Here is a 26,067-nt window from a genome sequence, read left to right as displayed (position 1 = left end):
TGCGTGGGTCGGTGCAGCTCAGAAATTAAGCCCTTCTAAATTAATATAACACTGCATTTCACGCCTGAAATTCCGTTTGGGAGTCTGGATACATGTTCGCTGGACCTAATTGGAAAAAGGAGCCGAAATCTTCTAAGTAGCATTGATTTTTCTAGGTAATAGGTCGGGTCGGGGTGGGAGTGGGGAGTTGTTGCTTATAGTATGGGGTGGGGAGGGGGCTACTGACTAAATCAGGAACACACCCAGCATCGTGAATATGTTGTTTGGAACACGGTTGTATAGAAAGTACAACTTAAATGTAATTAAGTTGGCAAAAGTTATCTTTAATGTTTATATAAGTTCGGCCCACTTGCAAAATGTTTATTTTTTTACACACAAGGCGAGATTAAGCAGGGTGTCTGTGACCCAGAAACACCGGCTACCATCACGAATTATTTCACCAATTGTCTGTATTTCAGAGGAAAGTGTTGCCGAGGGCAGGTGAATGTGTGACTGAGGGGGGCGGGCGGGGGGTGCTGATGGCAGAGCGATCAACAGTGCCACCCAATGGTGGGATCTATGGGTCAGGATGGCATTTCTGACCAGGACGGGTATTTCATGTTTATATATATCCATAAAAGTAGAACCTTATGCCGGATGGGAACTCTCTCTATCTCAGGTCCCTGCAAACGGTGCTTTGTCTCCCCTGTGAGGAAGTCTGTAGTTCAAAGTTAGTGTCCCTCCCTCCCTAAGTAATAGGAGTGACGAGAGAGAACACGATGGGAAGGCATAAAAGTTGGTGTGTTTTTTTTGGTGTGTGTGTGTGTAATGCACAAGAACAAACCCTAAAAAGGGAACTCGCTGTTTCCTGTCATCAGTGCACACTCAAAGAGCGCAAGGCTGAAGAAGAGGTGCAAGAGATCGCCATGGACCGAAATGGCTGTGATCTGCAGAGAATTTGCGTGCACCGAACCAGGGCAGCAAAACGTAAGTACAATTCGCTACTCCCGCCCCCGCGCTCCTACCTGTGCTCGGCTCGCAGGTGGTGCGAAATTGGGAGAAAGAGGGCGAAAACCTGGCAGAACTTCGATGTCTGCGGCACAAGACTTTAATACTTTTAGTTTTTGTTGCTGTTGTTGTTTACTTTACACGAGTGTTTATTTTGAGATGACCGTGCGGACGATCGCATCGTCTGCTTGCAGTTAAAAAAACAATCTACAGGCGAGTGTTCAGGGGCAGTGGCGCTCACTGCCAATAAAACCCTGTGTCGGACTGACCTGTGTGAGTTCCGCTGGGTTTGACAGATGGCAGGAATGACTGGTTTAACACTGGGGCGAGCCAGCGGGAGTCCAGAGTGCTCCTCATAGTTCTGCTGTGCCAGTTAAACATTTTACACATAATAATTCTGATTTAATGTAACATAATGTAAGATTGTGTTTGCTGTGATGAGGCTTTTAATCCTTAATTCGCAACCTGATTAAAAGCCATAACGGTAACCGGACGATGTTATATCGCACAATTCGTGCAGCGATGTCTGATTATGTCAGAATATAGAATGGTACCGCGCAGAAGGAGGCCATTCTGTCCATCGTGCCTGTGCCGGCTCTGTGAAAGAGCAGAATGAAAGGCGGGCCAATGGTTTGTTTTTGCGAAGTGTCCCTTCGCTCATTAAGTAGTAGCTAGAAAACATGCCCAATATCATAAACGGACAGTGAGGTTTATTATTGTAGATTGTGCATTAAAACATTAAAGATTAAGTCAGCGGCGAAGACCCATGCAGAGAGATGGGAACCTGGCCGGCCTTCTCGATCCCTTTTTCGCTCACATTCCCATGGAGATTGGGAGGGATCTTTATCGCGAAGTCTGCTTGTTTAAACTGCCAGGCCAGACGCGTCTTGGAAGCGAGCCTGGTTCTAAAAGTAACATTGAACACTTTAGACGGTGCAGTCAGAGGAGAAGACGCCCGGGAGCTCCCGGAGTTAGCAGCAGCGAGCAGGAGACCTGACACAGAGCAGCTGTCTGACTCTCAGCACATTGGCTGTTCGCCTTGTTCCCGAGCTGAGCAAATGGGATCCTTAATGTGAGTTTTATGACATTGCTGTGCTCCGTACAGGGTGACTTAGCTGGCGAATTCTACCCGGCACTCGCGCAATTTTTTCGTTTATGCTTAAAAAGGAATATAAATTCTGTACAATTTGTTTTGTCTCGTTTGGATATCAGACCTTACAGTATTGTTTATTTCATTTTACTTTGTGAGAAAGTTTACAGTTTTGAGGTGTTACTTTCCCCAGACAGGCCAATCTATAACATAATAAAACGCCTGTCTCTGGTTCCCCCCCCCCCCCCCCCAGTTGTATTGCTTTACCCATAGTTTTTTTTAAAAAGAAAACGTAGCGGCCCATATTTTGAAAGAAACCGGAGGGCATTGGCTGCGGGCTTTTTTAAAGGCATATCCTTACGACCAAGAGATAGGAAGAGCAGAAACCGCAGCACGTCCTGCCGTATCGCCACCACACTCTCATCTGTTCCCGATATCAGTCCCACGCGTAAATCACTGGTCGCCCTGTCGGTCCGCGAAACTGACTTGAAATTGACCATGTTCAGTGATACTGGTTTGGATGGTTGCAACATTCTGGGGGAAAGCAGAATCAAAGAATTACTTGCCTTTCACGACCACCGGACGTCCCAAAGCGCTTTTACTGACAATTAAGTACTTTTTTGAAGTGTAGTCACTTTTGTAATGGAGGAAATGCGCAGCCAATTTTGAGCACAGCAATGACCCACAAACAGCAGTGTGATAATGACCAGATGACCTGTTTATATTGATGTTGATTGAGGGATAAATATTGGCCAGGATAACTCCCCTGCTCTTCTTGGAAAGAGTGCCATAGGATCTTTTACATCCACCTGAGAGGGCAGAGGGGTCTTGGTTTTATGTCTCGTGGGAAATACAGCACCTCCAACAGTGCAGCACTCCCTCAGTGCTGCACTGGAGTGTCAGCCTGGATTTTGTGCTCAAGTCTCTTGAGTGGGACTTGAACCTACAACCTCTGACTCAGAGAAGAGGATGCCAAGGTATGACACCAAATTGGGAGTGAAAGTCAATACTGATGAAGACTGCAACAAATTACAGGAGGACATTAATAAACTTGCAAAATGGGCATATAATTGGCACAGATAAATGTGAGGCATTACATTTTGGTAGGAACAATAAGTTCACTTATCGCTTGGAGGGTGGGAGTCTAGGTGGGGTAGAGGAACAAAGGGATCTCAGAGTACAAATACACAAATCACTAAAAGTTCCAACACAGGTTAGCAAGGCCATAAAAAAGAAAACCAAGCACTAGGGTTTATTTCTGGAGTATAGAATTGAAAAAATAGGGAAGTTATGCTTAACTTGTATCGAACCTTGGTTAGACCACACTTAGAGTACTGCGCACAGTTCTGGTCACCATATTATAAAAGAGATATAGAGGCACTGGAGAGGGTGCAGAGAATATTTACAAGGATGATGCCAGAAATGTGAGGGTATACATATCAGGAAATGATGAACTGGCTTGGTCTCTTTTCTCTTGAAAAAGGAAGGCTGAGAGATGACCTAATAGAGGTCTTTAAAATTATGAAAGGTTTTGATAGAGTGGATACAGAGAGAATGTTTCCACTTGTGGGGAAGAGCAAAACTAGAGGCCATCAATATAAGATAATCACCAAGAAATCCAATAGGGAATTCCGAAGAAATGTCTTTACCCAACGAGTGGTGCGAATGTGGAACTCGCTACCACAGGGAAAGGTTGAAGTGAATAGTATAGATGCATTTATGGTGAGGTAGACTAACATACGAGGGAGCAAGGCATAGAGGGTTGTAGATTTTGAGGAGGAAAGACGGGAGGAGGCTCGAGTGGAGCATAAACGCCCGCATGGAATGGTTGGGCCGAATGGCCTGTTTTTGTGCCGTATATCCTATGTAATCCTATGTACACGCTAGCCACTGAGCCAGGGCTGACACTTCAGTACACACAAATCACTGGTCACTGGAAACTGATCCGAAATTAACCATGCTCAGTTGGAAGATATGATATTAGTTCGGTAGTTAGCTTGGGAAAGCCATTCTGTGGGTTTATCTCGAAAGCAAGAAAAGTTCATATGTAGACAATTCATGATTTTCAACCATCAGACGATGATCTAAAACATCCTTGAGTACAATTGGTTGCAAACCGAATTAAGGCTGCTGTGCATCGCCTGCTGTTTAAGTAACTGACAAGAACACGTGAGAATTATTGGACATCTGCTGGGTTAATGAGCAGTCAGACCTAGAGAGTTTCAGATTTCACGACAATAAATATCGAGACTCCTAGTTATCTCATTCCACCACGCTGCATGTTAAAACGTGTGCTCCGAGCCGGCATAAATAACTTCAGTTTAACGGGTCATACCCGATGCACAGTTTAGTTTCTGAACGGACTCACCAGATTGTGGTTGCTGTGGTGAATCCTACACCATAAGTTGTAGTTTAGATGGTCGAAACCGGACGCCAAGTGGGTTTTTTTTGGGCACGAAATGCAAAACTTTTATCGACTCCCCTCGAATAAATATATTGCATTTGCTAGTGACTTGTGCACGTCTCTATCAAGTGTAATGCATAAGCGTCGTCTTGTCCCCTAATTCTTGTGAATTTTGCGAATGTCATTACATCACGCAGTAAATAGCAGATACTCCCATCATTGTTGATGTCAATGTTAGGACATTGGCATCCAATTGTAAAAGTTAACTAAATTGCATCTAGAAAGAAAGACTTGCATTTATGTAGCGCCTTTCACAACCACCGGAGGTCTCAAAGTGCTTTATAGCCAATTAAGTACTTTTGGAGTGCAGTCACTATTGTAATCTAGGAAATGTAGCAGCCAATTTTGGCACAGCAAGCTCCCACAAATAGCAATGTGAAAATGCCCAGATAATCTATTTTTGTTATGTTGATTGAGGGATAAATATTGGCCAGGACATCAAGGGTAACTCCCCTGCTCTTCTTCGAAATAGTGCCATGGGATCTCTTATGTCCACCTTAGAGAGCAGACGGGACCTCAGTTTAACATCTCATCCAAAAGACGGCATCTTCAACAGTGCAGCACTCCCTCAGTACTCCCCTGCTCTTGGAAAGAGTGCCATAGGATCTTTTACATCCACCTGAGAGGGCAGAGGGATCTTGGTTTAATGTCTCATCCTAAAGACGGCACCTCCAACAGTGCAGTGTTCCCTCAGCAGTGCACTGGAGTGTCAACCTAGATTTTGTGCTCAAGTTCCCGGACTGGATAATAGAGCACAGAAGGAGGCCATTGGCCCACCGTGCCTGTGCTGCCTCTTTGGTAAAGCTATCCAATTAGTCTCACTCCGCTGCTCTTTCCCCCAGCCCTGTAATTTTTTTTCCCTTCAAGTATTCATTCAATTCTCTTCGGAATGTTACTATTGAATCTGCTTCCACCGATCTTTCAGGCAATCACCTTAAGTCTATGATTTTTGGTTATCGACTCTTCTGCCACTGGAAACAGTTTCTCCTTATTTACTCGATCAAAATCATTTTATGCCACATTAAATAAAATGTCTTTTTGGAGCCAGTAAATTTTTTGTTAGCTCTATCCTCAGTTTAACTGTTGCATTCTTTGCCGCTTCAATTCTGATTTGCTGTTGTTTTACTTTGAACCAATCACTGAATATGATGACCGACGTATGATAGGACGCAAGTGCGATGGTTACGGGAATTGGTGCTGCAGGCAATCCATTATAGATTGGCTACTAAACAATGCAATGCAAGAACTTCTGAATTCATCATCCAATAGATTAGGTTTTGTTAGTAAAGCCAACGTCGACATTCCCAGTATAAAAGCAGATCCTGACACAAAATTAGAAAGAAAGAACTTGCATTTATAGCACCTTTTACAGTCACAGGACGTCCAAAGCACGTTACAGCCAATGACTGACTACTCTATATACCATTCACTGAATGTGGCCATTTAAAACAATAACTTTATCTAAAAAAAAATCCAGGTGTGTTTCAAATTATAGGTGCACCTGCAATTTTTACAAAGGCTATAGGTTCACGTTATTTCCGTGCCCGTTACCACGCCATGTAATGGACAAACTGAACGAGGGTCAACAAGAGTCTCAATATTGCTTTATAAAACTCTTTGTAAAATACACGGTAACATTCGTCTGTCTGTAAATGTTTTGAAGATCAAAGCTGAAAACTCTGTTGCATAGCGGACGCATGTTGGAGTCCCATTTAATGTGCTTGTTATTCAAAGATCTAATCCGACATTCAAATGGATTGAACTATAATGCACTGGCATGAGTTTCTGCCCATTGGATAAAATGTGTATCCAAGGGGAATCCCAGCTTGTTTATTTTGTATGACGACCAGATGCTTTTGAAAGATAGTTTTACAAATCTATTTTTAAGTTGGTTATGCTGGTGTTGTGAGGACAGTAAACAAAATAGCCTGTGCGGTGATCCACTGATGCAGTTATCTACTGTTGTGCGCATGCCAAAGTGTTGCTGTCACGTATTATATCTCATAAAGACTATTAGCAACAAATCATTGAAATTCATTTCATGGTCACAGGCCCATATACAGGATCTCAGTGATGCCCAGTACATCTAGAGATCCGAGCTATAGTATAAATAGTGCACACAATGGGATACAGTTATTTCCGCCAATGAAAGAGATCTAGTACTTCATCTCTGACATTACTCGTGAATTATGAAGGCCTTGCGCGTGAGTGCAATAAATTGAGTATTTGTCCTGTGGCTTGTCTGCGCATCGTTCTTACTCAGTACATCTGTTAATTATTTTCAAATGATTTGTTTTTGATTTTTGTTTTAGATGGATTTATTACATTATGAAAGGGGTTTATTAATTTCAGTTAAGCTAGTAGGGAAGGTCATTGGAACAAATAGCATAAATGTATTCATAGAATTACATGAAATTTGCAGCATAGAAACAGGCCATTCAGCCCAACTGCTCTGTGCCGGTGGTTATGCTCCACAACGAGTCTCCACTCACCCTACTTCATCTAATCCTATCTCCCTCATGTACCTATCTAGCTTTCCCTTAAAGGCATCTATGCTATTTTCCTTAACTACTCCATGTGGTAGCCAGTTCCATATTCTAACCACTCTCTGGGTAAAAAAGTTTCTCCTAAATTCTTTGTTGAATTTATTAGTGACTATCTTATATTTTTGGCCCCTAGTTTTGTACTCACCCACAAGTAGAAACATTTTTTCTATATCTACCTTATCAAATCACTTTGTGACTTTAAAGACTTCTATTAGGTCACTCCTCAGCCTTCTCTTTCCTAGAAAAAAAAAGGCACAGCCTGTTCAGAAAATCTGTTTCGTCTTTTCTGATCTTTCAGTTCTGGTATCATCTTTGTAAATCTGCTTTTGCACCTTCTCCAGTGCCTCTATATCCTTTTTATAAGATAGTGACCAGGGGCTCAATTTTCCCTGGTCATTTGCACCATTTTTTTGGTGCGCGCCATTTTTCTGGCGTATTTATTTTTTTTAAAAGATGCCCCCTGCAATCTACGCTGGCGTGACTGAGTTAGTTACAATTTTTCTAGGTGAGTTTTTTTGATGAAATAAATGACGTTCCCTCATGTCTGCGCTGGTTTTCATAATTTTTCGCAGTTTGGCCAAAATGTTTTCCTCCTAGGTCGGCGTATCTGGCCACTCCCAAAAAGCCTTCTGGTGAGTTAACAGAAAGCAGTGCACATTGACAAATCGGTGCTGAAAGGTGCCATTGTTTTTAAATCAAAAGATTTTGGAGGGAGTCAAGAACACTCTAAAAATCAATAATAAAGTTCAACTTTTTTTACCTGACAAAGTAGTAAATGGAAGTTTTTGAAATTTCAGAAGTTTTCATTTTTTTTCATACTCACATGTCACCACCAAACGTCTTCAAGCAGGGCTGGAGGGTCGTAGCTTTGGCCGGCAGAAATGGCCCCGCGCCTGGACACAGGGCCTTGGGGCTCAGCTGGAAAACAAGCCCGGGGTAGGGGGGAGAAAGGGAGGTGCCAACTGATCGGAAGGCTATGTACTGAGCCCGGGGAGCGAGCTGCCGATTGGAAGGCTTCTGAAGACTGCAATGAGTTTTGGGGAATGGGGGGGGCGGGGGGAGAAGGGGAGAAGTCACAAGACTGCAATTAGTTGGGGAGGGGGAAGAGAGGAGAAGTTTTAATAATCGAACGAATAATGGAAATGGTTCAGTTTTAATGTAAAATATATTTTATTCAAAATTTTAACCAACAGTTTGTACTTAAGTTAACTTTAATAAAATTATTCTTGTATCAAACTTTAAAGTTTTCAGTTACGATCACTTACAAACTTTAAAATCATTAAAAACTTTAAGATCACTTACTAATAAACGTGTAAATTTACATCATTTACAAAAAACTTTTAATTTGAGAACAAAAGTTACAACAATAACAACAACAACAGCAAAGAAAGGCTGCGCCTATCTCTCCTCCACCTCATTCTAAGATTACCTGCTGCGCTTGTTCTTGATGACCCCTGCCCACAGGCGGTGGCGCAGTTTTTCTGGGATTGGCATCAAAGCTTATTCTTTCTACCATCTCGGGCAGTGTGCACCTGTTGGGGGAGGAGGGGGGGGAGCGGGGTCGGCAGACGGCAATGTGGAGAGCCCGGCTTTCAGAGGCTGGTGTGAGGATTGGAGTGGGAGTGGTAGTTGAATCTGTTAATGGCATGGGGTCTGGGCGTGTTCCCTTATTGCAGCAGCTAACTCCTTCTCTCATGCGCCCTGACATTCCCTCCCTCATGTTGAGCTAAACTGTCTCAACTACTTGTGACATTCCATCCCTCATGTTCACTGATAGTGTTTGCACCATCTCTGATGTTCCCTACCTGATGTTCACTGACAGCACATCGCCTACCTGTGACATTCCCTCCCTCATGGCCACGGACATCGTTCCCATTTCTCGTGAGATTGCTGTTAGTTCTCCTGACACTTCCGTTACCTCGTCACCCATCCCACTGATGGCGTCCAGGAGTGATCGCGTAAGGTCAGTGCTCTCCCCACTCATTGCCATCATCTGAACCACATCTGTTAGATCCTGCACCTCAGGAGAGCGCGGTCCAGCTCTCCTTCCCCTCATCTCCATGGGTGTGGCTCGTACCCCACCACTGGGACTCGCAGCCTGGGACAGTGGGGCCCTGGGTGTGCCTCACTGCACCCACTCACTGGGACCTGCAGCCTCGGAAGGTGGGGTGCTGGGTGTGCCCTGCTGCACCACACCACTGGGACCTGCAGCCTCGGACATTCGGAAACCATGCAATGTTCCACCACCACTCAAACCACTAGTCATGGAAGGGGCTGTCACCGCAATGAGTGGCAGCTCCTCCAAAGTCAGTAAAACAATGGAGACTTCATCCAGCTCCATCCCCTCCCCTTCACCCCCATGTTCTTGGTCTGGAGGGTTGGATTCGAAGATGTTATCCTGTTCAGGCTGGTCCTCGCCTGAATTTTCTTCTACATTGTTAAGGTCGGCCTCAAGTTCTGCAAAATATAACAGAACACAGACAATGGTTGGCAGCAGAGGAGGGGGCAGGATGGGTGGCATGAGTAGGCTCACACAGCACAGGCAGCAGGCTGATTTGAAGGACCATGATGAATGATAGCACATTGCATCAATCGAAGCGTAGCTGACGGAGACATCCCCAAGAACTAAAGCATAGCTAGCCCACGCAGTACTTAACATTTAGCAAAGCCAGACTGTAGAATTTGTAGGACTTACCCTCTCCCTCGAGTGTGGGCCCAGCTTGTGCAGTGGTTATTGCTTTTCTACAGACAGGATCCATCAAAGCAGCGATCCTCTCTTCCAAGAGTGTCAGTGGCTGCAGATTTGCCGGGCTTCCTCTTGTTCGGGTTCTTTTTCATTTGTTGTGTGCCACTTTCCTCTGCAAAGATGAAAATATAACTTTTTAGAGAGGGGGTCTTTCTGCTGGGTGGGACATATAAAGCTGGTCACATTTACAATTGCAATTACATTGAATAAATGAAAATATTACTTACACGAACTACTTGACCAAGATCCTGCCACTTCTTTTTGCACAGGCCTCCAGATCTCGTGGTGGTCACCATTGCACAGTAATCTTCTGCAACTTGGTTCCAGCGTTTCTTCATTTCTTTGGGTGGAACTTTTATGTGACCTCTGCTGGTGTCCAGCCCCTGCCATCTGTTCTCAATCACAGTAACTAGTGCCTCCACTTCAGCTTGCAAGAAATTTTTGGTCTTTGTTGCATCTTGTACTGCAGCTCCAATTTTTCCAATACTCTTGCACAGCACTCCTTCTCACACACACAACTGGCTCTTTACAAATGGCCGATTGCCAACTCGGAGCTGTACTATGCATGCGCGTCAAAATTGTCACTCTTTTTGTCACACATGCGCAGAAGGTGCGGCATCATTTTTTCGGTGCAGACAGCAGGCTCCACCCCCCATGGTGACTGGACATGCTGTGCAGCGCCACATTTGAATTAAAGATCGGGGAAACTTTGGCAAAATATTTCCTCCACATTTCTGGCCCAGAAAAACGGGTGTAAATCTGGCAATACGCCAGAAAATAGGCTTGGGCAAAATTGAGCCCCAGAACTGTGCACAGCACTCTAAATGTGGTCTAACCAAGGTTCTATACAAGTTCAAAATATCCTCTCTATTTTTCAATTCTATTCCCCTAGAAATCAACCCTAGAGCTTTGTTTGCATTTTTATGGCCTTGACATTGCAACTTTTAATGATTTGTGAATGACTATCTCCAGATCTCTTTGCTCCTCTTCCCCATTTAAAATGTAATTTTCCAAGGACTTTCTGGCCTCCTTATTCCTCCTACCAAAAAGCACCACCCCACGCTTATCTACATGAAAATTTATTTGCCATTTCATCATCATCACAGGCAGTCCCTCAGAATCGAGGAATGCTTCCACTCTTAAAATGAGTCCTTAGGTGGCTGAACAGTCCAATACGAGAACCACAGTCCCTGTCACAGGTGGGACAGATAGTCGTTGAGGGAAAGGGTGTGTGGGACAGGTTTGCCGCACACTTTTTCCGCAGCCTGTGCTTGATTTCTGCATGCTCTCGGCGATGAGACTCGGGGTGCTCAGTACCCTCCCGGATGCACTTCCTCCACTTAGGGCAGTCTTTGGCCAGGGACTCCCAGGTGTCAGTGGGGATGTTGCACTTTATCAGAGAAGCTTTGAGGATGTCCTTGTAACATTTCCTCTTCCCACCTTTGGCTCGTTTGCCATGAAGGAGTTCCAAGTAGAGCGCTTGCTTTGGGAGTCTCGTGTCTGGCATGCGGACAGTGTGGCCTGCCCAGCGGGACTGATCAAGTGTAGTCAGTGCATCAATGCTGGGGATGTTGGCCTGGTCGAAGACGCTAATGTTGGTGCATCTGTCCTCCCAGGGGATTTGTAGGATCTTGTGGAAACATCGTTGGTGGTATTTCTCCAGCGACTTGAGGTGTCTTTTATACGTTGTCCATGTCTCTGAGCCGTACAGGAGGGCAGGTATTACTACAGCCCTGTAGACCATGAGCTTGGTGGCAGATTTGAGGGCCTGATCTTCGAACACACTTTTCCTCAAGCGCCTGAAGGCTGCACTGGAGGCGGTGTTGAATCTTGTCATCAATATCTGCTCTTGTTGATAAGAAGCTCCCGAGGTATGGGAAATGGTCCACGTTGTCCAGGGCCACGCCGCGGATCTTGATGACTGGGGGGGCAGTGCTGTGTGGCGTGGACAGGCTGATGGAGGACCTTTGTCTTATGAATGTTTAGTGTAAGGCCCATGCTTTCGTACGCGTCAGTAACTACATCGACTATACCCTGGAGTTCAGCCTCTGTATGTGCGCAGATGCAGCATCGTCTGCGTACTGTAGCTTGACAACAGAGGTTGGGGTGGTCTTGGACCTGGCCCTGGAGATGGCGAAGGTTGAACAGGTTCCCACTGGTTCTGTAGTTTAGTTCCACTCCAGCGGAGAGCTTGTTGACTGTTAGATGGAGCATGGCAGCGAGGAAGATTGAGAAGAGGGTTGGGGCAATGACGCAGCCCTGGGTAGATACCGGTTTGGATGTGGACCTCTGGAGAGGCATGATTGTCAGAGAGGGGGTAAGGAAAGCCAACTCCAACGGTACCCTACTCCTGACAAAATGTCTAGAATATTAACTTTTCATCACCAACAACTTGTTCCGCCAGAGGGACAAATACACATCATTTTGGCAACACCCTCGCTCCAAACATTGGCACCTGCTCGACTATGTTATCGTCCGAGCCAGGGATCGCAAGGATGTGCGCATCATCCGTGCCATGACAGGAGCTGACGACTGCTGGACGGACCACCGCCTAATCTGATCCATCATTGACATCAACATATCCCCAAAGCAGAGGGGGCAGCAGAAGCAGTGCCACGAAAAAGTCAATGCCGGGGCACTTAAGGACCCAGCTAAGAGAGCCCTATACAGCCAGAGCCTCACAGCTAACCTGGCGAGCCTTGATGACCCTGAGACACTGAATGCCCACAGCGCTTGGTCTGCCCTCCAGGCCTCCATAACCAGTGCCTGCAAATAGACGCTCGGTCACTCAATCAGGAAACACCAGGACTGGTTTGATGAGAATGATCAAGAGATCCAAGAGCTAATAGATCCCAAGCGCAGGGCATTTCTGAGCCTTAAGCAACAACCAAACTCGGGTGCAGCAAAGCAGCGTTACAGACGACTCAAGGCTGAGGTTCAACAAAAAACCCTGGACCTAAAGAACAGGTGGTGGATGGAGAAAGCACAGGAGCAGCTGGCCGACAGCCATGATGTGCGAGGATTCTTCATCGCAGTCAAGGCCACCTACGGTCCAAACTTTTAAAGTCCCACCCCACTCCTGGCCAAGAACGGGGAAACACTTATCAAGGACACCGAGGCAGTCAGGGCCCACTGGAAGGAGCACTTTGAAGATCTCCTCAATTGAGACTCTGCCTTTGACTCAAGTGTTCGCGACTCCATCCCACAGCATGCTATCCACCACCACCTCAGTAAAACCCCAACACTGCAGGAGGTAGAAAAAGCCCTAAGACAGATTAAGAACAGCAAGGCTATGGGAGCAGATGGAATCCCTGCTGAGGCACTGAAGTATGGTGGAGAGGCACTGTTGGCGCGAAAACATGAACTCATCTCTCTCATCTGGAGGGAGGAGAGCATGCCGGAAGATCTCAGAGATGCAGTGATCGTGACCATCTTTAAAAAAGGGACAAGTCCGACTGCGGCAACTACAGAGGAATCTCCCTGCTATCAGCCACTGGGAAAGTTGTTGCTAGAGTCCTCCTCAACCGTCTTCTCCCTGTGGCCGAGGAGCTCCTCCCGGAGTCACAGTGCGGATTTCGTGCCCTACGAGGCGCAACGGACATGATTTTTGCAGCACGACAGCTGCAGGAGAAATGCAGGGAACAGCGCCAGCCCTTATACATGGCTGTCTTCGACCTTACAAAGGCCTTTGACAATGTCAACCGCGAGGGTCTATGGAGCATCCTCCTCCGTTTCAGATGCCCCAAAAGTTCGCCAACGTCCTCCGCCTGCTCCACGACGACATGCAGGCCGTGATCCTTACCAATTTTCCATTTACACACCCATTCAAAGGACAACTAGTTACATTTCTGGTGAAAGAAGAATATCGTGGGAGAGTAGGACTGGGATTAATCAAAAAAGACCAAATAATCCTTTCATGTTGCCAAAATGTGTTTTGCTCCGAAGACATTCCTTTAAACCACATATTTTTGTACACATGAGCCAATGTGAACACACAAGGAAGTTGAGAAGCAGTTTTTCTATCTGTATGCATCAAAGTTTAGTGTATAATACTAACTTTATTCTATCACTCTGTCTCTCTTCTCAACCTCATTTTATTGTTTCTTGCAGTTTATGTCTTTCTTTTCTTCCTCACCTGTTCCTTTTATTTCTCTCTGTTTCTTTCATTGTTTCTCTGACTTATTCTTCCATTGATATCCCGTACTTCACATTTCTCCTTTTATTTTCACCCACCAAGTCTCCGTAGCCCCAAATAAAATCCTAGGACAATACCGTCACCAAAATTCCCACGTTAAAATAGTCCATAGTTTTAGAAAATCTCCATAGTCATTTTCAGATATTGGGTGATCCAGAGAATCCATTACCTCATCTGTATTTCCATCATAGAAACATAGAAAAATAGAAAATAGGTGCAGGAGTAGGCCATTCGGCCCTTCGAGCCTGCACCATCACCTCAGTACCCCTTTCCTGCTTTCTCTCCATGCCCCTTGATCCCTTTAGCCGTAAGGGCCATATCTAACTCACTCTTGAATATATCCAATGAACTGGCATCAATGACACTCTGCGATAGGGAATTCCACAGGTTAACAACTCTCTGAGTGAAGAAGTTTCTCCTCATCTCAGTCCTAAATGGCTTACCTCTTATCCTTCGACTGTGTCCTCTGGTTCTGGACTTCCCCATCATCGGGAACATTCATCCTGCATCTAACCTGTCCAGTCCCGTCAGAATTTTATATGTTTCTATGAGATCCCCTCTCATCCTTCTAAACTCCAGTGAATACAGGCCCAGTCGATCCAGTATCTCCTCATATGTCAGTCCTGTCATCCCAGGAAACAGTCTGGTGAACCTTCGCTGCACTCACTCAATAGCAAGAATGTCCTTCCTCAGATTAGGAGTCCAAAACTGAACACAATATTCCAGGTGAGGCCTCACCAAGGCCCTGTACAACTGCAGTAAGACCTCCCTGCTCCTATACTCAAATTCCCTAGCTATGAAGGCCAACATACCATTTGTCTTCATCACCGCCTCCTGTACCTGCATGCCAACTTTCAATGACTGATGTAAGATGACACCCAGGTCTCGTTGCACCTCCCCTTTTCCTAATCTGCCACTATTCAGATAACATTCTGCCTTCATGTTTTTGCCACCAAAGTGGATAACCTCACATTTATCCACATTATACTGCATCTGCCATGCATTTGCCCACTCACCTAACCTGTCCAAGTCACCCTGCAGCCTCTTAGTGTCCTCCTCACAGCTCACACCGCCATCCAGCTTAGTGTCATCTGTAAACTTGGAGATATTACATTCAATTCCCTCATCCAAATCATTAATGTATATTGTGACGAGCTGGAATCCCAGCACTGAGCCCTGCGGCACCCCACTAGTCACTGTCTGCCATTCTGAAAAGGACCAGTTTATCCCAACTCTTTCCTTCCTGTCTGCCAACCAGTTCTCTATCCACGTCAGTACATTACCCCCAATACCATGTGCTTTAATTTTGCACACCAATCTCTTGTGTGGGACCTTGTCAAAAGCCTTTTGAAAGTCCAGATACACCACATCCACTGGTTCTCCCTTGTCCACTCTACTAGTTATATCCTCAAAAAGTTCTGGAAGATTTGTCAAGCATGATTTCCCTTTCATAAATCCATGCTGACTTGGACCGATCCTGTCACTGCTTTCCAAATGTGCTGCTATTTCATCTTTAATAATTGATTCCAACATTTTCTCCACTACTGATGTCAGGCTAACCGGTCTAATATTACCCGTTTTCTCTCTCCCTCCTTTTTTAAAAAGTGATGTTACATTATATTGTGTTCCTAACACAGATGAGACTGCACACAGGGAGGTTAAAGTAACAGTGACCTCAGTCTTTATTAAGACACTCCAGAGTGAGGAACAGGCCTTAGGGGCCGACTTATATACAGTGCTACCAAGGGATGCTGGGATCCCTTGGGACTTCAGGGGATGAAATCCCTGGTGGCAGAACATGGGAGTGCATGCTTTACAGATACACAACATCACTCCCCCCGCAAAGTCAAAGTGAAAACTATTTACAAGATGAGGTGGTCGAGAGTCTTTCTTTCCCTGGTGGACCGCCTCGGTACAAATGTCTGTTCTGGTGTGTTGGCTGTGCCCTCGCTGGGCTGGCGTGTTGTTGGCCCTGCAGGGCTGCTGGGTGAGCCTGGTCTTGCTGGGCTGTTGGGCATGGTGGATTCGATTTCCTGGTCCGTTGTGGTGTCGTTGATCCTTTGGGTGTGTGTTGTGGGTTCGAAAAAGGTGGTGTCTGCTGTGGGTTGTTCAGGGCAGTCTGTGAACCACAGCCTCGTTTGGTCCAAGTGCTTTCTACAAATTTGTCCATTGTCTAGTTTGACTACAAACACCCTACTCCCTTCTTTAGCTATCACTGTGCCCGCGATCCACTTGGGACCATATCCATAGTTTAGCACATACACAGGGTCATTCAGATCAATTTCGCGTGACACAGTGGCGCGATCATTGTTTACATTTTGTTGCTGCCGCCTGCTCTCTACCTGATTATGCAGGTTGGGGTGAACCAGCGAGAGTCTGGTTTTAAGAGTGCTTTTCATGAGTAGCTCAGCCGGGGGCATTTCTGTGAGCGAGTGGGGTCTCGTGCGATAGCTGAGCAGTACTCAGGACAGGCAGGTTTGGAGTGAGCCTTCTGTGACTCGTGACTCGTTTAAGGCTCTGTTTGATTGTTTGTACTGCCTACTCTGCCTGCCCATTGGAGGCTGGTTTAAACGGGACCAAGGTGACATGTTTGATCCCATTGCGGGTCATGAATTCTTTAAATTCAGCACTGGTGAAACATGTCCCGTTGTCTCTGACCAGTATGTCTGGCAGGCCATGGGTGGCAAACATGGCCCTCAGGCTTTCAATGGTGGCGGTGGCGGTGCTTCTCGACATTATTTCACATTCAATCCATTTTGAAAAAGCATCCACCACCACCAGGAACATTTTTCAGAGAAACGGGCCCACATAGTCAACATGGATCCTTGACCATGGCCTGGAGGGCCAGGACCACAAACTTAGTGATGCCTCTCTGGGTACGTTGCTCAACTGAGCACACACGCTGCAATGCCATACACAGGACTCTAAGTCAGAGTCGATACCGGGCCACCACGCATGGGATCTGGCTATCGCTTTCATCATTACTATACCCGGGTATGTGCTGTGGAGATCCGAGATGAACGTCTCCCTGCCCTTTTTGGGTAACACTACGCGGTTACCCTACAACAGACAGTCTGCCTGAATGGACAGCTCGTCCTTTTGCCGCTGGAACGGCTTGATTAGCTCTTGCCTTTCAATGGGGATGCTGGCCCAGCTCCCATGCAGAACACAGGTTTTTTACTAGGGACAGCTGAGGGTCTTGGCTGGTCCAAGTCCTAATCTGGCAGGCCGTGATGGGAGATTTATCATTTTCAAACGCTTCCATGACCATCAACAAGTCTGTGGGCTGCGCCACCATCAACAAGTTTGCAGACTTCGCCATTTCCACCCCACTGGTGACAGAGCACCCGCACAGTTCTCGGTGCCTGGCCTGTGGCGCATGGGATAGTTATACGCTGAGAGCAGGAGTGCCCACCTTTGCATGCAGGCTGAGGCATTAGTCTTTTACATGGGTTATATAACACAAGCAGCTTGTTGGAGCATAAAATGCTTTCTGGTTTTCTCAAAAGCAATTATTTGGTTTTTTCCCCATATCCAGTTCTCACCTTTACGCAATAACACATGTAGAGGCTCCAAGTGGGTGCTTAACCCCGGTAGAAAGTTACCAAAATAGTTGAGGAGTCCCAGGAACGACCGCAGCTCCGCAGGAACGACCGCAGCTCCGTGACGTTCTGTGGCCTGGGCGCGTTCCTGATAGCCTCTGTCTTGGCGTCTGTGGGCTGAATGCCATCCGCTGCGATCTTTCTCCCCAAATACTCCACTTCTGTTGCCATGAAGACGCATTTCGACCTCTTCAGCCTCAGCCATATGCGATCCAGTCGCTGGAGGGCCTCCTCCAGGTTTTGTAGGTGCTCGACGGTGTCCTGACCCATGACCAATATGCCGTCCTGAAAAACCACCGTGCGTGGTACCGACTTGAGTAGGCTCTCCATGTTTCTCTGGAAGATCGCTGCAGCCGACCGAATTCCAAATGGGCATCTGTTGTAGATGAACAGGCCCTTGTGCGTCTTGATGCAGGTGAGGCCCTTCGAAGACTCCTCCGGCTCCTGCGTCATGTAGGCCGAAGTCAGGTCGAGCTTGGTGAACGTCTTGCCTCCTGCCAGCGTCACAAATAGGTCGTCTGCCTTAGGTAGCGGATATTGATCCTGTAGCGAGAAACAGTTAATAGTTACTTTATAACCGCCGCAAATCCTGACCATGCCATCAGTTTTGAGTAGTGGAACAATCGGGCTGGCCCACTCACTGAATTCCACTGGGGAGATGATGCCCTCATGTCGCAGCCTGTCCAGCTCGATTTCCACTCTCTCCCTCATCATGTGAGGTACTGCTCGCGCCTGGTGGTGAATGGGTCGTGCCTCTGGGACCACGTGGATCCGCACCTTCGCCCCAGAAAAGTTTCCAATGCCTGACTCAAAAAGGGAAGAAAATTTGTTAAGAACCTGGGTACATGAGGCCTCATTGATATGTGATAGCGCTCGGATGTCATCCCAGTTCCAGCAAATTTTGCCCAGCCAGCTCCTTTCAAGCAGTATGCTCGTCTGCAAGTTCGTTGGAGGTGCCCCATTGTTCCACAGCTCTTGCAAACATACCCTTTGAAGCAGCATGAATAGGCTGAAAGGAAGCCTCCACAATGCCAACAAGGTGTTTTTTGCCTTGCATTCATCCTTTGTTGCAGACTCTGAGTCATCTGAGACATCTGAGGCCTGCTGGCAGTTGCAGACTCATGGTTTCTGCCCTGTACATTTCTGCTCGCAAACACAGTTCCAGTTAATTTATGAACAGTGCTGGCACTTGTGTACTGAGAGATTTGTTTGGTGTTATCACTGGTGGACATAAATGCCTGTGCTGTCGCAATGGCCTTACTGAGGGTCGGTGTCTCTACAGTCAAACGTTTTCGTAGGATGATCTCATGGCCAATGCCCAGTACAAAAAAGTCTGAGCATTTGCTCCAGTAGCCATCAAACTCACATTGTCCTGCAAGTCGCCTTAGCTTGGCAACGTAGCTCGCCACTTCCCGACCTTCAGATCGCTGGCACATGTAGAACCGATACCTCGCCATCAGCACGTTCTCCCTCGGGTTAAGATGCTACCGAACCAGTGTACACAGCTCCTCATACAACTTATCTGTGGGTTTCACCAGAGCCAGAAGATTCTTCATGAGGCTGTAGGTCGGTGCCCCGCAGACCGTGAGGAGGGCCACTCTCCTTTTTGCAGCGCTTCCTTCTCCGTCCAGCTCGTTGACTACAAAGTACTGGTATAGCCGTTCGACATAGGCTTTCCAGTCCTCACCCTCCGAGAACTTCTCCAGGATGCCGACAGTTTGCTGCATCTTTGCATTGGATTCGTATACTCGCCACCAGTTATTGTATTCCTAACACAAATGAGACTGCACACAGGGAGGTTAAAGTAATAGTGACCTCAGTCTTTATTAAGACACTCCAGAGTGAGGAACAGGCCTTAGGGTCCGGCTTATATACAGTGCTTCCAAGGGATGCTGGGATCCCTTGGGACTTCAAGGGATGCACTCCCTGGTGGAGGAACATGGGAGTGTATGCTTTACAGATACACAACACAACACAACACATTAGCTGCCCTCCAGTCCATAGGAACTGATCCAGAGTCGATAGACTGTTGGAAAATGATCACCAATGCACCCACTATTTCTAGGGCTACTTCCTTTAGTACTCTGGGATGCAGACTATCAGGTCCCGGGGATTTATCGGCCTTCAATCTCATCAATTTCCCTAACACAATTTCACGCCTAATAAGGATTTCCTTCAGTTCCTCCTTCTCACTAGACCCTCGGTCGCTTACTATTTCCGGAAGGTTATTTGTGTCTTCCTTCATGAAGACTGAACCGAAGTATTTGTTCAACTGGTCTGCCATTTCTTTGTTCCCCATTATAAATTCATCTGAATCTAACTGCAAGGGACCTACGTTTGTCTTCACTAATCTTTTTCTCTTCAATAAATAAAGTAAGCCGTGGAGAGACTGGATCACTGAGCAAACAAACTGGCCGATTGACTAGATAATTATAATAGTATTTAGGCCTGAAATAGTCTTGCAAATTCATAATTTCTTCAGTAGCCATTGTTGTCCCACAGTATTCGATACAACTATATTGAATGCATGTACCATTTCCACTTGGAAATGATGTAGTTCACATCTTGTGATAAATAAAGCTTTTCCTTCATGGTGTTAATACGTGTGCACAACCCCAGCATTTACATCTGTACACTCTGCTAACTCTCAGCATCTTAAGTATATTCTACACCCTTGCCCTCATGTGTGCTGGTATCTGTCTCAGCCTATTTAAGAAAGGAGGGAGACAGAAAGCAGGAAACTATGGACCAGTTAACCTAACATCTATCATTGGGAACATGCTGGAGTCCATTATGAAGTAAGTACAGCAGGATATTTAGAAAATCATAATTCGGTCAAGCAGAGTCAGCATGGTTTTATGGAAGGGAAATCATGTTTGACAAATTTGCTGGAGTTCTTTGGGGACGTAATGAGCAGGGTGGATAAAGGGGAATGAGTAGATGTTGTGTATTTGGATTTCCAGAAGGCATTCGATAAGGTGCCACATAAAAGGTTACTGCACAAGATAAGAGCTCAGGGGTTGGAGGTAATATATTAGCATGGACAGAGGATAGGCTAACAAACAGAAAATAGAGAGTTGGGATAAATGGGTAATTTTCATGTTGTCAAACTATAACTAGTGGGGTGCCACAGGGGTCAATGCTGGGGCCTCAACTATTTACAATCTATATTAATGACTTGGATGAAGGGACCAAATGTAATGTAGCCAAATTTGCTAATGCTACAAATATACGTGGGAAAGCAAGTTATGAGGAGGATGCAAAGAATCTGCAAAGGGATATAGATAGGCTAAGTGATTGGGCAAGAATTTGGCAGATGGAGTATAATGTGGGAAAATGTGAGATTATCAAATTTGGTAGGAAAAATAAAAAAGCAAATGATTATTTAAATGGGGAGAGATTACAAAATGCTGCGGCACAAAGGGATCTGGGGGTCCTTGTACATGAAACACAAAAGGTTAGCATGCAGGTACAGCACATAATTAGGAAGGCAAATGGAAATGTTGGCGTTTATTGCAAGATGGATGGAGTATAAAAGTAGGGAAGTCCTGCTACAACTGTACAGCGCATTGGTAAGACCACATCTGGAGTACTGCATATAGTTTTGGTCTCCTTTTTTAAGGAGGGATATACTTGCATTGGAGGCAGTTCAGAGAAGGTTCACGAGGTTGATTCCTGAGATGAAGGGGTTGTCTTATGAAGAAAGGTTGAGCAGGTTGGGCCTATACTCATTGGAGTTTAGAATAATGAGAAGTGATCTTATTGAAATGTATAAGATTCTGAGGGGGCTTGATAGGGTAGATGCAGAGAGGGTGTTTCCCTTCGTGGGGGAATCTAGAACTAGGGGGCATCATTTCAGAATAAGCGATCGCTCATTTAAAACGGAAATGAGGAGGAATTTCTTCTCTCAGAGGATCGTGAATCTTTGGGATTGTCTACTCCAGAAGCTGTCGAGGCTGGAACATTGAATATATTTAAGGTGGAGATAGACACATTTTTGAATGATAAGGGAGTCAAGGGTTATGGGGAGCGGGTAGGGAAATGGAGTTGAGGCCAAGATCAGATCAGCCATGATCTTATTGAATGATGGAGCAGGCTTGAGGGGCCAAATCATAGACGTTTACAGCACAGAAGGAGGCCATTTCGGCTCATCGTGCAGGTTATGGCACTTTAAGTGCATATCCATGTACTTTTTAAATGTGGTGAGGGTTTCTGCCTCTACCACCCCTTCAGTAGTGTGTTCCAGACCCCCACAACCTTCTGCATGAAGAAATGTCTCCTCAAATCCCCTCTAAACCACCTACCAATTACTTTAAATTTATGCCTCCTGGTTGTTGACCCCCCTGCTAAGGGAAATAGGCCCTTTCTATTCACTATATCTAGCTCTCCCTCAGCCTCCTCTGTTCCAAGGAAAACAAACCCAACCTATCCAATCTGTCCTCATAGCTAAGATTCTCCACTCCTGGCAACAACCTTGTAAATCTCCTCTGTACCCTCTCCAGTGCAATCACGTCCTTCCTGTAGTGCACTGACCAAAACTGCATGCAGTACTCCAGCTGTGGCCTAATCAGTGTTTTATACAGTTCATAACCCCCCCTGCTCTTGCATTCTATGCCTCGGCTAATAAAGGCAAGCATTCCGTATGCCTTCTTAACCATCTTATCTAGCTGGCCTGCTACCTTCAGGAATCTGTGGACATGCACTCCAAGGTCCCTTTGTTCCTCTACACTTCTCAATGTCCTAACATTTAATGTATATTCCCTTTCCTTGTTAACCCTCCCCAAATGCATTACCTCACACTTCGCTGGATTAAATTCCATTTTGCCATTATTCTGTCCACCTGACCAGTTGATTGATATCTTCCTGCAGTCTGCAGCTTTCTTCTTCATTATCAACCATACAGCCGATTTTAGTATCATAGAATCATAGAAACATAGAAAATAGGTGCAGGAGCAGGCCATTCGGCCCTTCGAGCCTGCACCACCATTCAATATGATCATGGCTGATCATGCAACTTCAGTGCCCGACTCCTGCCTTCTCTCCATACCCCTGATCCCTTTAGCAGTAAGAGCCACATCTAACTCCCTTTTGAATATATCCAACGAACTTGACTCAACAACATTCTGTGGTAGAGAATTCCATAGGTTCAAAATTCTCTGGGTGAAAAAGTTGCTCCTCATCTCAGTCCCAGATGGCTTACCCCTTATCCTTAGACTGTGACCCCTGGTTCTGGATTTCCCCAACATCGGGAACATTCTTCCTGCATCTAACCTGTCCAATCCCATCAGAATGTTATATGTTTCCAGGAGATCCCCTCTCATTCTTCTAAATTCCAGTGAATATAAGCCTAGTCAATCCAGTCTTTCTTCATATGTCAGTCCTGCCATCCCGGGAATCAGTCTGGTGAACCTTCTCTGCACTCCCTCAATAGCAAGAATGTCCTTCCTCAGATTAGGAGACCAAAACTGCACACAATACTCAAAGTGTGGTCTCACCAAGGCCCTGTACAACTGCAGCCAAGTGCTCCTTGCTCCTATACACAAATCCTCTCAAGGCCAACATGCCATTTGCTTTCTTTACTGCCTGCTGTACCTGCATGCCTACTTTCAATGATTGATGTCCCATGACACCCAGGTCTCGTTGCACCTCCCCTTTTGCTAATCTGCCACCATTCAGATAATATTCTGCCTTCAATAATTTGCCACCAAAGTGCCACACTTACCCAGATTATACAGCATCTGCCATGCATTTGCCCACTCACCTAACCTGTCCAAGTCACCCTGCAGCCTCTTAGCATCCTCCTCATAGCTCACATTGCCACCCAGCTTAGTGTCATCTGAAGACTTGGAGACATTACATTAAATTCCTTCGTCTAAATCATTAATATATATTGTAAATAGCTGGGGTCCCAGAACTGAACCTTGCGGTACCCCACTAGTCACTGCCTGCCATTCAGAAAAGGACCCGTTTATTCCCACTCTTAGTTTCCTGTCTGCCAACCAGTTTTCTATTCAAGTCAATACATTACCCCCAATCCCATGTGCCTTAATTTTGCACACTAATCTCTTGTGTGGGATCTTGGCAAAAGCCTTTTGAAAGTCCAAATACACCACATCCACTGGTTCTCCCTTATTCACTCTACTAGTTACATCCTCAAAAAATTCTAGATTTGTCAAGCATGATTTCCCCTTCATAAATCCATGCTGACTTGGACCGATCCTGTCACTGCTTTCCAAATGCGCTGCTATTACATCTTTAATAATTGATTCCAGTATTTTCCCCACTACCGATGTCAGACTAACTGGTCTATAATTCCCTGTGTTCTCTCTCCCTCCTTTTTTAAAAAGTGAAGTTACATGAGCTACCCTCCAATCCAAAGGAGCTGATCCAGCGTCCCTGGAATGTTGGAAAATGACCACTAATGCATCTACTATTTCTAGGGCCACTTCCTTAAGTACTCTGGGATGCAGACTATTAGGCCCTGGAGATTTATCGGCTTTCAATCCCATCAATTTTCCTAACACCATTTCCTGACTAGTAAGGATTTCCCTCAGTTCCTCCTTCTCGCTAGACCCTCGGTCCCCGAGTATTTTCGGGAGGTTATTTGTGTCTTCCTTTGTGAAGACAGAACCAAAGTATTTGTTCAACTGGTCTGCCATTTTCTTATTCCCTATTATGAATTCACCTGATTCTGACTACAAGGGACCTACATTAGTCTTCACTAATCTTTTTCTCTTCACATATCTATAGAAGCTTTTGCAGTCAGTTTTTTATGTTCCCTGCAAGCTTACTCTCATACTCTATTTTCCCCCTCCTAATTAAACCCTTTGTCCTCCTCTGCTGAATTCTAAATTTCTCCCAGTCCTCAGGTTTCTGCTTGTTCTGGTCAATTTATATGCCTCTTCCTTGGATTTAACACTATCCCTAATTTCCCTTGTTAGCCATGGTTGAGCTACCTTCCTCGTTTTGTTTTTACGCCAGACAGGGATGTACAATTGTTGTAGTTCATCCATGTGATCTTTAAATGTCTGCCTTTGCTTATCTACCATCAACCTTTTAAGTATCATTCGCCAGTCTATCCTAGCCAATTCACGTCTCATACCATCGAAGTTACCTTTCTTTAAGTTCAGGACCTTAGTCTCTAAATTAACTGTGTCACTCTCTATCTTAATGAAGAATTCTACCATATTATGGTCACTCTTCCCCAAAGGGCCTCGCACGATAAGATTGCTAATTAATCCTCTCTCATTACACAAGACCCAGTCTAGGATGGCCTGCTTTCTAGTTGGTTCCTTGACATATTGGTCTAGAAAACCATCCCTTATACATTCCAGGAAATCCTCCTCCACAGTATTGCTACCAGTTTGGTTAGCCCAATCTATATGTAGATTAAAGTCACCCATGATAACTGCTGAATCTTTATTGCACGCATCCCTAATTTCCTGTTTGATACCATCCCAACCTACTACTGTTTGGTGGTCTCTACACAACTCCCACTAGCGTTTTCTGCCCTTTGGTATTCCGCAGCTCTAACCATATAGATTCCGCATCATCCAAGCTATGTCCTTCCTTACTTTTGCGTTAATCTCCTCTTTATCCAGCAACGCTACTCCACCTCCTTTTCCTTTCTGTCTATCCTTCCTGAATATTGAATACCTGTGGATGTTGAGTTCCCAGCCTTGGTCACCCTGGAGCCATGTCTCCGTAATTCAAATTACATCATATCCGTTAACAGCTATCTACGCAGTTAATTCATTCATCTTATTACGAATGATCCTCGCATTGAGACTCAGAGCCTTCAGGTTTGTTTTTTTTAGCACTCTTTGTCCTTTTAGAATTATGATATAATGTGGCCCTTTTTGATTTTTGCCCTTGATTTCTCTGCCTTCCACTCTTACTTTTCTCCTTCCTACCTTTTGCTTCTGCCCCCTTTTTACTTCCCTCTGCCTCCCTGCATAGATTCCCATCCCCCTGCCATATCACCTGCAAACTTCTTAATCATACCCCCTACATTCAAGTCTAGATCATTGATGTATACCACAAAAAGCAAGGGACACAGCACTGAGCCCTGTGGAACTCCACTGGAAACATCCTTCCAGTCACAGAAGCATCCATCAACCATTACCGTTTGCTTCTTGCCTCTGAGCCAATTTGCCACTTTGGCTGGATCCTATGGGCTTTTACTTTCGTGACCAATCTGCCATGTGGGACCTTTTCTAAAGCTTTGCTAAAATCCATCTACACTACATCATACACTTTGCTCTCATCGATCCTCCTGGTTACCTCCTCGAAAAATTCACTCAAGTTAATCAGACAAGAACTTCCCTTAACAAATCCGTGCAGACTATCCTTGATTAATCCAGGTCTTTCTAAATGTCGATTTACCCTGTCCTTCAGGATTTTTTCCAATAATTTTCCCACCACTGAGGTTAGGCTG

At 45.5% G+C, this 26,067-nt stretch overlaps 1 protein-coding gene across 1 annotated transcript in view; it reads left to right on the top strand.

Moving 5' to 3' along the window:
• Positions 1 to 681: 681 nt before the first annotated feature.
• Positions 682 to 26,067, top strand: part of ano1a (anoctamin 1, calcium activated chloride channel a) — a 379,673-nt gene continuing 354,287 nt past the window's right edge. The window contains exon 1 of the mRNA XM_070899592.1: positions 682 to 966. Within this exon, the coding sequence (XP_070755693.1) occupies positions 759 to 966 (208 nt within the window). The 5' untranslated portion in view covers positions 682 to 758. The remainder of the gene's footprint in view (positions 967 to 26,067) is intronic.

The sequence above is a fragment of the Pristiophorus japonicus genome, chromosome 14 (assembly GCF_044704955.1).
Source record: "Pristiophorus japonicus isolate sPriJap1 chromosome 14, sPriJap1.hap1, whole genome shotgun sequence".
NCBI classification, from domain to species: domain Eukaryota; kingdom Metazoa; phylum Chordata; class Chondrichthyes; family Pristiophoridae; genus Pristiophorus; species Pristiophorus japonicus.
The sequence above is the reverse complement of the archived record's forward strand: the minus strand, read 5'-3'. Positions and strand labels throughout refer to the sequence as shown.